We start from the raw sequence: 13,183 nt of genomic DNA, 5'->3' as shown, positions 1-13,183 counted from the left end.
ATTAGGTAGAAAAATCGTTTGATATTTTATGATTCTATTTAGGGAGAAATATCTTATGATTTCTTATGATTGAGTTACTAAAATAATTTTAATTACTTTATGAAGAGATTTTTAAAGGTTTTCATTATCTGGCATACATTAAAGTGTTTCTTTTTAATTTATTCTCAGTGTTATACAGGCATAATTCGCTATTTTCGATTTTCTTAAAATAATTGTTAAGGTTTTAATGAATGATAAATTGTAATTTAATATTTTTAAATATATTTTCTAACATCTAGCACTGTTTAGGGGCTCTTTTTCAGGTAATTCCAAAATAAGACCTTAGTGTCATAACTGCATAATGCGCAAATTTGAAAATTTTAAAACTTAAACTGTTTTAATTTTAAAATTCAGCATCAAATTTACATTACTTCCTTAATCTGGCATAATTTTAGTGTGTTTTTTCTCAGCTAAATCCCAATTTTTATCTCAGTGTCATAGCAACATAATAAGTTATTACATTTAAACTACACAAAACTGGCTTCCTGCATCTTTAGACCCAATTAAAGGTGCCTGATTCTTCCTGTGTATATCCCATAAGGGACTAATTTTCGGTTGGGTTCCCCTTTGACAAGGACTCGTACTTACTGCTTCATCAGATTGGTGCGAGGACACACATTCGTGGCCCGATTGTTATGCGTGATTTGACGCAACATCTTTTGCCAGCTCTGTGCGAGCGAGATGGTTATGTACAAGTTAGACAGCGACAGAGATGGAGAGAGAAAAGGCAACAATAACAATAACGCAGTGAAGAAGAACGAGAAGAAACGGCATGCAGAGGCACAGAGAGAAGAGAGAGAACGGAACGTAACGGAACAATCGATGCAATTATGTACACACAGTGTAATCGTGTGAGGTGCAGCAAGTGGAATTAATGCGGCAGAGGGGAAGGGGAAGAGGGAGGGAAAGGAAAAGGGAAAGAGGTAACAAGGGTCTCGGGGCCAGGACACTGGCCACTGGCCACAGGACGCTGGACAAAACGATGAGAGGATGCAAGGAGGACAAGTTGTGACATGAAGGTACGGGTTGGAAACACGCCCACTTACTGTTTCCGCAGACACATCATGGGGCAGATATTGTTCGCTTTGACATTATGCGTTATTTTTCGTATGCCATCTAGCCAGATCTAAAAGTAAAGGGATATATTCGATGGGAGAATCGGTATGTGAGTGTATATGCTCGAGCAATTTCTATTTATTTCAGTGTATCAATGCCTTGGAGTGGACCTTGTTTAAAGTGATAATAATATTAAAAGGTAAAATAATCAAAAAATTAATTATGTTACTTGGAGAATCTGTTTCTTAATTTTCTCAAAATTTTTAGAATTTTTTTATTTCCTTTTTGTCACTCTATGAATACCTGGCGTATGAGTAATATTCAGTATATTGTATAAATATCACTCATACGCAGTGTTGACAAATAAAAATATCTGTTTTTATTTATAAAGGTCCACCCTAGCAGTTCTTAAATTAAGAAATAAATATCGTTTTGTATGTTTATGCAAGGAAATGTATACACTACGCTTAATGAGAGTTTATTGCTCCTCCGATCACTGCTTTCCCCTCAGTCACTCCTTCCGTTATTTTAAAATAATATAATAAAATAAAATAATGTAACCTTGGACTTACCTTGGCTGTTGCCGCATCTGGACAAATAACATGATGATATGTTATATTGATATAGTCCGTGTTCGAACAGATCGTTAGGGATCGTTTATCCAGTTCCGGTATATTGGTTCCGTTCTTTTTGGTCACCTTATCGAGTATCTTTGGATCCTGTAAGAGCAGAATGGTAATTACTATGACTGCAATTTGCAACGGAACGGCATCGGTAGTACCGATTCCAATCCCAGCATCGGGGAACATTAATCTCCCAGTCGCATCATTAATCAAGGCCGGGGAGGAGCGGCAAAATACATTTATCAACATTTGTGCAGCATTGCGCGGAGTCAAGGATATATATGTATATACAGATATTTTCATTCTAGTTTCCCTATTTTTTGTATGTTGGCCTTCGTCAGCAACAATTAAATGCTGTGTACTTTTTCCATTTTAGCCTCTTTATTTTTTGGTTCAGAATTTAAATTTAATTGCAAGTAATTTATTTAGGAACTTAAAACCAGGAAGGATAATAGGAAAAATATTGTAAATTTATTTATTTAAGAGAAAAGAGTAAATAAAAAATGTTTTAAATATTGAATTATGGTAGTGCCATGAAAACACTGCTGCCTAAAATAAGATGCTTTCTGTAAATTGTATATTTAAAGATTCAAAATTGTTTGTATTATTATTATTTTTTTATTTAATCATTTATTTATTTATTTAATCATGTATTTATTATTATTTTAATTATTTATATAAATAAAAAAAAAAAACCCTTAAAAAGGATGCCTAAAATAAGATAAATGCTGTATATTTCACATTTATAGATTTAAAACTATTTATTATTATTATTATTTTAAATATTTATAAATGTATTTATGATTGTTATTACAAATATTATAGATTCAAAACCATTTATTTATTATTATTATTTAAATTATTTATGTATTAATTCATTATTAATTTATTTTTATTATTTTTATTATTTTTATAATAATAAAAAATAATAAAAATAATAAAAATAATTAAAATAATAAAAATATTATTATTTTTTGTATGTATAATAAAAATAATAATATTTATATTTTAATTATTTTTATTTGGTTATTTATTCATTTATTTATTTAATATTATTTTATTTTATTTATTTATTTTTATTATTATTTTAATTAATTATTTAAAAAGTTTTTTAAATATTTAATTATTTTTTAAATTATTAAATTATTTTTTTAATTATTTATTTCTTTATTATTATTATTATTTAAAATATTTATTAATTTATTTATTATTATTATTACTTTCGGTGATATTTTCCTAGTATTTTATCGCCTTAAATAACTTAAATGCTCTTTGAAAAGTCCTTCCACTTAAACGTTGAATTTCTTAAAGGAAATTGAATTATGCAGAGACCCCGCCAAGGAGATTTCCTCACCTTGCCAGGATACACACACACACACACACACACACACTCATACACCACCATCAATAGCTCAATCAGTTCGAGTGCAATTTGCGAGGACAAGGGGTGGCAGGAGCCAGGAGGCAGCAGCAGGAACTGTAGCATACTTTCGAGTGCTAAATAAGTCAGCCTCCCCCCCGTTTGGTCGCTTTGAAGCAGCACAAATAAAGTGAAAGCAAATGTTATACAAGTTTTTGTTCGCCTTATTCTTTCCCTCATTTTATTTCGTTTCATGTTTCTTCCTTTTTATTTGGTCCTGTACTTTGTTTGCCTTCCTCTGGCACTTTTTTTTTTGCCCTGCACAGCTTCCTTGTGCATTATTGAAAAGCGTCAAAAAAAAGAGAGGGAGAAAAACTAAAAGCCAGGAAAAGTCGGTGGAAAGGAAAACTGCAACCAAGCTCAAATTTTTCGTTTTCAATATTTCTTTTCGGGTTTTTATTTATTTTCAGGCAGCTTTTTTTTTCTTTTTTTTTCTGCGGTTTCCCTCTGCCAAACGAAGCAACTTTTAATGGTTCATTGTGCAAGGCTTTTGGGGCATGCGTCCTGGCAGCTCCTTTTTCCTTCAGCTTTAAGTGTGTAAGTGTATGTGTGTGCGGCTCACTGATTTAATATTGATGACCAAACATTTCAAGTGATGGCAAAGCACTCAAGACACACTGAGGTATTCAGGCAGGTTTCAGTTTTTTTTCTTTGATTTTATTTTTATTTCTTTAGTTTTAATTACAATTTATATATTTTTCGTGTTAAAAAATATTTTATATATTAGTTAGTTAAAACTAACTAGCTCCAGCTCCAAGCAGAAATTAAATTAATATTTATTATTGTAAAATAAAATAAAAAAGAATCATCATTCCAAAAATCAATCTGTTCATGAGGAGTTCAGTTCTAATTCACTCCAATGCTATTGCAGGCATCTGAAAAACCTTACTGGCACTTTTATATATTTGAAAACGCTCCAGCCATTATTTGCGAAAACATTCTATGTTTATTTTTTAAATTTTAAATTAAAATAAAAATAAAATATATCATAATTTCAACATAACCCACAAGGTATTTTTAAAAAACTTATTGAAAACGCTCCAGCTATAATATGCGAGAACTTGTTAAAGCAATTGGTTCATAAAAAACATTAATTTTTTTAGTTGTAAAATAAAATAAACACAAAATAAAACATAATCATCGCTCTTCAGGTTTTAACTTTCCAACGACTCCACAGGCAATTTTAAACTAAACTAAATAAATAAAAGAAATAAAATAAATAAAGCACGTAACAAAATTGTCTGAAAAATTTGATGTCAAAGCAATTAATTTCAAAATATATATATATATATTTTTAAGTAGTAAAATAAAATAAAAATAATTAAAACATAATGATCATTCCAACTGAATCAATGCGTTCAGGAGGTACCGTTTTAACCGTAAAAATAAAAACACAAAAAAAAAGAAAGAATGTTAATTAAGAAAACAAAAAGAAGAAAATAAAAGAAAAGCTAGTTAAAAGCCACAGGACCTTCTAGGTCAAAGGCCCACAACCGAATGAATTGTTGAAACTGAGCAGCTATTTATATATACAAGTAAGCTAGTGTGACCAAAATTTGGTGAATTCAAAAATGAAGGAAAATAATGTGACCTAAGGTTACATGTCCAAAAAAAAACCATTTTTATAAAAACAATTATTTAGGGTGTTTCCTGAATTTCTAGTTATTTTGACGATATATATTTAATAGAATAGGGAAACCCTAGAATATGTAATTTTTTCAATAGAGGAAATACCCCAAAAAACCGAGGCCTGATTATGTTTTTTTTTTTTTAGCCAAAGGCCTAAGCTGATACGGCTCTAAACTTTAAGTTGGCTCTTAGTTTCATACTAATTTTGTATAAATAAATAAATATATTTCTTTTTCCAAACTTTTTCCCTAAACTCTTATAGACATTTTCCTTTTGGTCATCCTATTTGTGGTCAACAATTTTGGCATACACAACACTTACACGCACAAGCACTTCTGTATGTGTTCATTATGGGAATTTCCGGCAGCTTTAGCTCTTTGCTGTTTATTTTGCATTTTAATTGAATTTAGAAAGGACAAGAGCTAGTGGAATCACTCGGGAGAGCACAAAAGATGTTAAAGGGTTGAACAAGTTGGGGGGGGGGGGGGGCCTAAAAGTGACAGAAACTGGTCACGACAGACTCAACGGGTACCCCCTCAGTTGGTTCTCAAGTTGCCAACAAATAAAAGCCAAAAATCATGATTTTTTTTTTCAACAAAAGAGGACTTCTTCGAGTTTTGTTTACAAATAAAAATAAACAAAAAACTATGTTGATTAAATAACAATAAGCTAGAAGTACCTGAGGATTTTCGTAGATATCTTGAAAATGTGATTTGGAAAATTAAAAAAAAAATCAGTTGCCATTTTTAAAGGTAAATAAACAATTAAATATATCGACTTTAAATATTTTCTGCTTCAAATAAATGCAATTTCCTGTCATGTTTTCGTATTTTCCTTTTCCCTTTTCCTGTTTTCAGTTTCAATTTGTACAAATATTTTCTTCTGCTGCATTTGCTTTAAGCCTTTGCTCGGTTTGAACTTAAGCCGCTTCCATGGAAAGCCTGTTCACGATTGAATGGAGGAGGAGGAGGAGAAGGAGGAGGAGGAGCATTACCAGCAGCGACCACACCTGGCTGCCACTTAGTAGTCCTTTCTCCCCATCTCTCCATCTCCTTTTTCAATTTTTCCCCAATCCTTTCTGCATTTTCCCTTAGATGCACCTGTAACCCACATGCAAGCGAGTCAAAGGACTTGCCTGCAGCTAAAAATGAGCCAAATGAGAGGGGAAAAGGACTTTAGATTCAGAACTGAGGATGAAGGATCTCAGCTTCAGTACTGAGCACCTTAAATAATATAAACAAGAGATTTTCTTCACATTAAAAATCAAACAAATTCTGAGAAAAACTACATAAAGTTATAAATATATTTAAAAATTTTACTAGAAAAACCCCTCTTAAAAAATAATTTTGTTGCCTGGAAAACCGACAAATGGGCGGCTCTCTGGCAAAGGATGTGCTGGAATGCAGCAAGAAAAATAACTCTCCCTCACTCCCTGCCAGTTGCCAGTTGGATGCACTCATCCAAGTCTCCGGTTTTCAGCATCAGTTTCACTTTTAGTTTCACTTTCAGGTCCCTGCTGTCCCTTTTGGAAAACTGTGTCAAAGCGAGCTGAGGCCAGGGAAATGGGGAAAAACCAGGGGGAGGACTGTGGATGGCAAATCTAAATTAGTTCAAGTCTTGAAGCAGCACCTGCATTGGCCATAAATATATATGTATATATACAAACATATAGATATATATATATATAGAGGAGATATAGTATGGATGGATTGGTCCAAATGGAGCTTCATTTCGGTCTATTTCTGTTGGCTGTGCTCGGTCATAAATTCCATTTAGGCGACCTCCTCCGACAGACAAACACAAATACATCACTCTATCAGTCCAAGACCCCCGGATATATATATATATATATCCACTCTGTTGCCATATGTTGAAAGCAAAGGAATAAATAAAAGGGGACACAGGACACAGGACTCGGTGACAATAAATCTAGCGCATGGAACAAATGCGTTCCAAAGTCGAAGACGGCGACTTTGATCCACAAAATGGTGTTGGGCTGCAAAACAATTGAGAGCAAAAGTGACATATTGACACATTAACCGACACACACACAGTCACACCCACACTCTCTCCCCAGGACGACAGTTTTATGGCTTTGTGATAGTTCATCCTGCCAGGAAGTGGGGGGAAAAAAAAAGAAACTGCACTCAGTCAAAACTTGGCAGCAGGAAAACTACAAAAAGAAAAACGGAAAAGCCAAGCCAAGGTGTCAGCTAAAAATGCAGACAAATAGAATCAAAAACGATATATATTTCATTTAAATTGATATATATTATATCATCTGTTTCAGTTTGGTTTGCCTTTGGTCTTTATTTTATATTTTGATGTAAAGCTAAGACAATGGTTTTGGTGTTTAAAATGCACAAAAAGCTATGAAATTTATTTAAATAATTATAAGAATTTAATTTAAATAAATAAAAAGTGTAAATGTAACAAAATTAAACTATTTCAGATGAATTCGTAATAAATACGTTTACTTTCTTAATTCTTTAAGCCTTTGCCATTGTTTAATCTTAATAAAACGATTTTTTAATGAAAGGAAATTAAAGAATAATTAGATCATCTTTTAAAAGCCTAAAGAGAAATAATTATATTTTTACTTTTAAAATATTTAAATATTGAAATATTAAAATATACAATTTGAGCAATAAATTATTGAAAACATTTAGTTGAAGAACCAGAATAATCTAAGAATATTAAAAAGCATAAAGAGAATTAATTTAAATTAATTTTAAATTGTAATGTATTTTAATTAATTTTAAATTTTAGTTCATTTTAAATTTTAATTAATTTTAAATTTTAGTTCATTTTAAATTTAAATTAATTTAACATTTTAATTCATTTTAAATTTTAATTAAATTTAAATTGTAATTGATTTTAAATTTTAATTCATTTTAAATTTAATTCAATTAATTTTGAAATATTTAAATATTAAAATATTACATTTTAGCGGCATAAAAAAAATTAAAACATTTTGTTGAAGAACCAACTATTTCCTTAACCTAAAGTATAGATGTTCAGTTCAAATTTTGCAAATATTTAAAGATAATTATTCATTCTCCCCAATTTATAAATAAAATATATGTATATCCACTTACCCTTGGAGTTCCTCCCGCACGAATGTCGCTCACTTGACACAACTCAATGACATCGCCATCCTGCAAGCGGAAAAAGATATATATAATAATATATAATAAAATATAAAATATAACTTAATATATAATATATAATATAAAATATATTTTAATATATAATATAAAATAATATGTTATAATTTATAATATAATAATCAACATGATATAGAGTATATACATATTCTATAAACTTACCCGCCCCTCGCTCTTCCAGTATAGAAAGAAGCCATACTCGTCGACCTTGAAGAGGGCATCGCGCTCAAAATCATTCTCCTTTGTCTCCTTTTCGTTCTCGAACCAGCGATCGAAGACAGCGCCCGTGGTTAGTTCCGGCGGAACCGGAATAATCCAATCGAATTCGTACTTCTTGGTCATTATTGCTCACGGCGTTCGCTGGATGGTGACTGTGGGTTACGAATAATATAATAATAAATAATGGTTTTAAAAAGCGTTTTTTTTTTAATTCCATTTAACCAAAAAAAAAAATATAAAGATATACAAATAATTAATTTTAGTTGCAATTACCTTTGCCGCTTCCGTTTCCGGTGCTGTTTCCGTTTCCGTTGCCGCTGCCGTTGCCGCTTCCGTTTCCGTTATCGTGCACATGCGATATATATCTAGCCCAGATCCAAGTTCTTCTCTCTCTCTCACACACTCTATCTCTCTCTCTTTGCCTCTAACTCTCTCGCTCGCTCTCAGCTTGTGGCCTTCAGTTTTGGGACATGATCAGAATACTGGGTATTACGAGGCTTTTATCAATTTCACATTCGACTCTCTGACGCTGTGTGAACTATATATTTTCTATGTACAATTGCATTTATTGTAGATCACATTGTCCAGCTCGAAGGCTCGAAATAACTTGGCTAATTGAACTTGATTCGATTGCACTTGCCGCACTGCCAGGCAACTGAAGCCTCAGGTTCCTTTTTATCCAAAAAACGAAGCTTTCGACTCGGCTCGGCTGCAATGGGAAATGGAAAATGGAAAATAGAAATGTAGAGATTGGACCATTAGACATGACAGCAGCAACGGGCTTGGTCTTGCAATAATAATTAAGTGGCAAGCCGCAGAACGAAATAAAGACATGAGTCTGCACTTGGCAAAAAAAAGGTATTAGGAAGGTGTTAAATATATGCGTTAATTATTGTGAACTTTAATAGGTAATTTGTTGCTCATTTTAAAGGGTTTATTTTTATTTTTTATATTTAGTATAGGTAATAAATTTATTAATTTTCTTAATTTTAAACCAAATCCATTTTTTAAAAATATACTTTTAATTTTTTGAATGAATTGCTTTTGCTAATTAATCTTGATTTTTTCATTTATTTATACGTTTATTTATAAATTCATGCATTTCTTTTTTATTTGTTTATTTATTTATTTTATTTTACTTTATTCATTTATTTATCTTATTATTATTTTTTATTTTACCTATTAATTAACAAATTTATTTAATTTTTTTGATTTATTTATTTATTTTCAGTTTTTTACTTATTTATTTTATTTTATTTTTTTAGTTACTTTACTGTTTTTACTTTATTCATTTATTTATCTTTTTATTTATTTACTAAGTAATTGATTAATTTATTCCGTTTTTTTATTTATTTTTATTTTTTATAATTTAATTAATTAATTAATTTATTTTTTTATTTATTATTTTATTTGTTTTTTTATTTATTTATTTTTTTTTTTATGTATTTATTATTTTTCTTTTCTTTTAGTTCTTTTGTTTTTTATTTAATTCATTTAATTTCTAAGATCCTTATTTCTCTCACTGTTTTTGTGGTCAAATCAACAACAATCGAAACTCAAGGAAATGCATTTATCCTGTCCACTGCCTCCTTGATGTCCAATGTCCATCAAGGCTTTGGTTTTATTATTGCAATGGTATTGCATACTATAATTTCCAATTTCCAATTTGTGGCTGAATAATGCCTTGGTGCTTTATTCAATTTAAAAGACCAGCAATTTCCTTCATTTCGAAACAGTTTAAAAGGAATTTATATTTGTTTAAAAATGAATTTAAAATAAGAAATATAATTTTTAAACACATTTAAAATGTTTTATATTTTAAAAAATATAGGAAAATTAATCCTTAATAACTTACAAATGTTTAACATTTACTAAAAATATTCTTAATAATTTATAAAAAATATAAAGAATATATTTAAAGAATTTTTTGCAATCGTTTTGATAATTGGCAGCAAACCAATTTCACCCCATAAAGTTTAACGAGTTTTTTTTGGGAAAATTATTTAAAATTGAATTAGCATTCGAATTGGACTAATTTTCCGCACACGCACAAAATTCGCTTTGCCAATTTGCAAACTGAACACTTTATGAGTTTGACACAGTTTTCGAAAAGAAAAAAACCATAAAAAATTTCTAAACAAAACAAAAATCCACTTTAAAGTTGAGCCTTTGACGTTCGGCGCGAATGATGAAACTTTTATCCCGCCAAAGGGGATGTTTTTTATGGAAATTATCGAACCAGGATTTTAACAGGCAACAGGACTAGGAGCAGGAACAGTGTCTCACGGATCCGGCTGATAGCTGACAGACAACAAACTGAACTAACATCAAATCGCCGCAGCCGGAAGCCAAGAAAACATCTAACAAACAAAAAAAAACAACAAAAAAATACCAAAAAATAAAAGAAGGAAGAAGATACACTAATGGAATTAGCGAGTGACGGCATTGCCAGGGCCATGGCCACAGGTTCTCGCTATTTCTTTTCGCTGCGATTCGATTTGGCGGCACTTTGGGGACTTCCCCCATGAAAATCCCCACCCAACCCCCCCACCGAAACCACCTGCGACAGAACATCACCATAACGGCCATGGCCTCGTGCACCTGACTTTGATTCCAATTCGGGGACAAAAACTCAAGTGGCACTGGCACTGCTCTCGCAGCTTGTTGCTTTTTTAAATTCCTTTCTTTTTTTGAGACAAAAATATCAGCAGGACCAGTACTAAGCTAGAAAATTCAAGCAGGCTTTGGAAATAAATATAAAATAATATTACAAAAATATATAAAATAAAATAATATAATGCCTGTGGTTTTAAATTAAAAAATAGTATTATAATAATACATACAAATTTAATATTATTTACATTTAATTTTAATTGACAATTTAATTTTAATTAATTGAATTAGTTTTTTTTTTTATATACAATTTTTTTTTTACTTTTCCTGTTTTCCTTGTTTTAAATATAAAAATATTTTTACTTTTTCTTAACTTTTTTTTTTTGTTTTTATTTATTTATTTAAATTTTTTTTTTAATATAAAAAAATTATTACTTTTTTTTAAAATAACTTTCTTTTCCTTTTAATTTTTTTTTTTAATATAAAAATATTTTTATGAGTGTATGCTTTTCTAGAGCCTTAACTTTTGGGTAAAAAAAATGAATTTATATTTAAAACATAAAAACAAAATTAAAATATGATCGAGATATTGTTTAAAATACTCCAGATTTCACAATTTCATATTATATAGTTTATTTAATATTTCAAAAATCTATATAACATCCTTATACCACAATTAAAACCCCTAATTTTTAACCGTGCATTGTGGCACGCCTCCGTGGCTCCTTTTTGGCGGCTGGACTCGCTTTATTTATACATCTACCGTATATCTACTTTGTGACAGAGTCCTTTGTGTGACATTTATGCGCTTCACACACACATACACAAATTCATTCATTCCCTCACACACACACAGACACATAGCTGACTGATTACTTGACGCTGCTTTTGAGAAAAACCGTGATTTCTTCCGCCTTTCCTCGCTTTTCCTTTATTTTTTTTTCCTTTCGCTGTCATGTTACACATGACTTCAAATTCAATGAGCTGCGAAATTTCGCTCATTGTTAAACTTGGAGAGCTCGTTAGCCAGACACACACAGAGCACACTCTAAAAAAAAAAAAAAAAAAAAAAAAAAAAAAATGAAGAGAATAAAAATACTTTCACGCCCCGCTCCACGAATGTTTAATGAATTTACGCTCTTTGCGCTTTTGAACTTTCGGGGCTGGCGAATTAGCGAACAAAAGCTCAGTGTCAAGAGCGAAGGACGAAGGAGGAAGGATGCTGGAGCAAGTGGAGCTAGAGCTGGAGGAGGAGCTGATGGAAGGTGCTCGAGGACAAACAAGGACTCGAGCGACAATGCACTTCACTTAAAATGTGATGTGCCTAATAGGGACCAGGATTTAAGGGGGTACATTGTGCCTGTCTTGGGTTTTATCAAATAAATTTAGATATTTTTACATGCAATTTATACATAAATATTTTTGTAAGATAATATTTTACAGAATTACCAAATAAAAAATTATAATTATTTGTAATATATAAATTTGAATGTTTTTAAACACATTTTAAACATAAATATTAAATGCGGATAATATTTTAAAAATAACTACCCACTAAAAAAAAATAATTATGATCTTTATTATATAAACATTAATATTTTTAGCGCAATTTACACAACAAAATTAATTGCTGAAAATATTTAAAAGGAAATACCTTCTCAAAAAAATAGAATTATTATAGTTTTTATTTAAATTTAAATATTTTAAAATACAAGTAACACATAAATATCTACTCAAAACAATATTTTACATAAGTCCTTACCAAAAAATTAATTTACACATTATTAAAAAAAAAATTCTCTAATAAAAAATATATTATTAGGTTAATTATATGAATTTGAATATTTTTAAACACAATTTAAACATAAATATTTATATCAGAAAATCTTTCAAGGAACTGGCAAATGAAAAACATAATTATTACCGTTTTTATTTAAGTTTAAATATTTTAAAAAGCAATTTACACATAAATATTTACTCAAAATAATATTTCACATAAGTCACTAACAAAAAATTAATATAAAAAGAATTAAAGTTAATTTTTTTTTTCCAGTAATTTCTAACGATGTTTATTAATATAAAATATTATTTATTTCCCCCAATTAATAGCATTTCCCTGTAACTACAAAATTTTGTATGGAAAACTTTTTAGCCATTTCACAGTTTTAATTGGGGAAAATTCAGTGTTCAATAAAATGTGCTGTCAATAAAATTAAAGTTCAAGGAAGAGCTGCAAGGCTTTGGCTTAGCAGTGATAATTTAGCAAGAGCTCTCCATCTCCATCTCCATCTCCCTCTCCCTCTCTTTCTCCATCTCTCTTTCTCTCTCTGCCAAGTGGCACAACCCAACACTTTCCTGAAATCGAAGCACTTGAATTCATCCTTCCCGCTGCCTTTTTTTTTCTTTTTTTTCCATTG

The 13,183-nt window shown here is 30.3% G+C and overlaps 1 protein-coding gene across 6 annotated transcripts in view; it reads right to left on the bottom strand.

Moving 5' to 3' along the window:
• The window catches only part of norpA (no receptor potential A), a 56,047-nt gene that overhangs the window by 13,609 nt on the left and 29,255 nt on the right, over positions 1-13,183 (bottom strand). For 3 of the 6 annotated variants that reach the window (XM_017175063.3, XM_017175064.3, XM_070287759.1), the window contains 5 exons: positions 8,427-8,862; positions 8,097-8,305; positions 7,866-7,925; positions 1,668-1,814; positions 1,086-1,165 (listed from right to left, as the gene is read on the bottom strand). In XM_017175063.3, the coding sequence (XP_017030552.1) occupies positions 1,086-1,165; positions 1,668-1,814; positions 7,866-7,925; positions 8,097-8,276 (467 nt within the window). In that variant the 5' untranslated portion in view covers positions 8,277-8,305; positions 8,427-8,862. Of the gene's footprint in view, positions 1-627; positions 708-1,085; positions 1,166-1,667; positions 1,815-7,865; positions 7,926-8,096; positions 8,306-8,426; positions 8,863-10,392; positions 10,471-13,183 lie in introns of those variants that run through there. The other 3 variants (XM_070287758.1, XM_041775183.2, XM_017175065.3) reach the window with 3 other exon arrangements.

This window comes from Drosophila kikkawai, chromosome X, assembly GCF_030179895.1.
Source record: "Drosophila kikkawai strain 14028-0561.14 chromosome X, DkikHiC1v2, whole genome shotgun sequence".
Classification (NCBI taxonomy): Eukaryota; Metazoa; Arthropoda; class Insecta; order Diptera; family Drosophilidae; genus Drosophila; species Drosophila kikkawai.
Note: the sequence above shows the minus strand (reverse complement) of the source record. Positions and strands in the feature narration are given on the sequence as shown.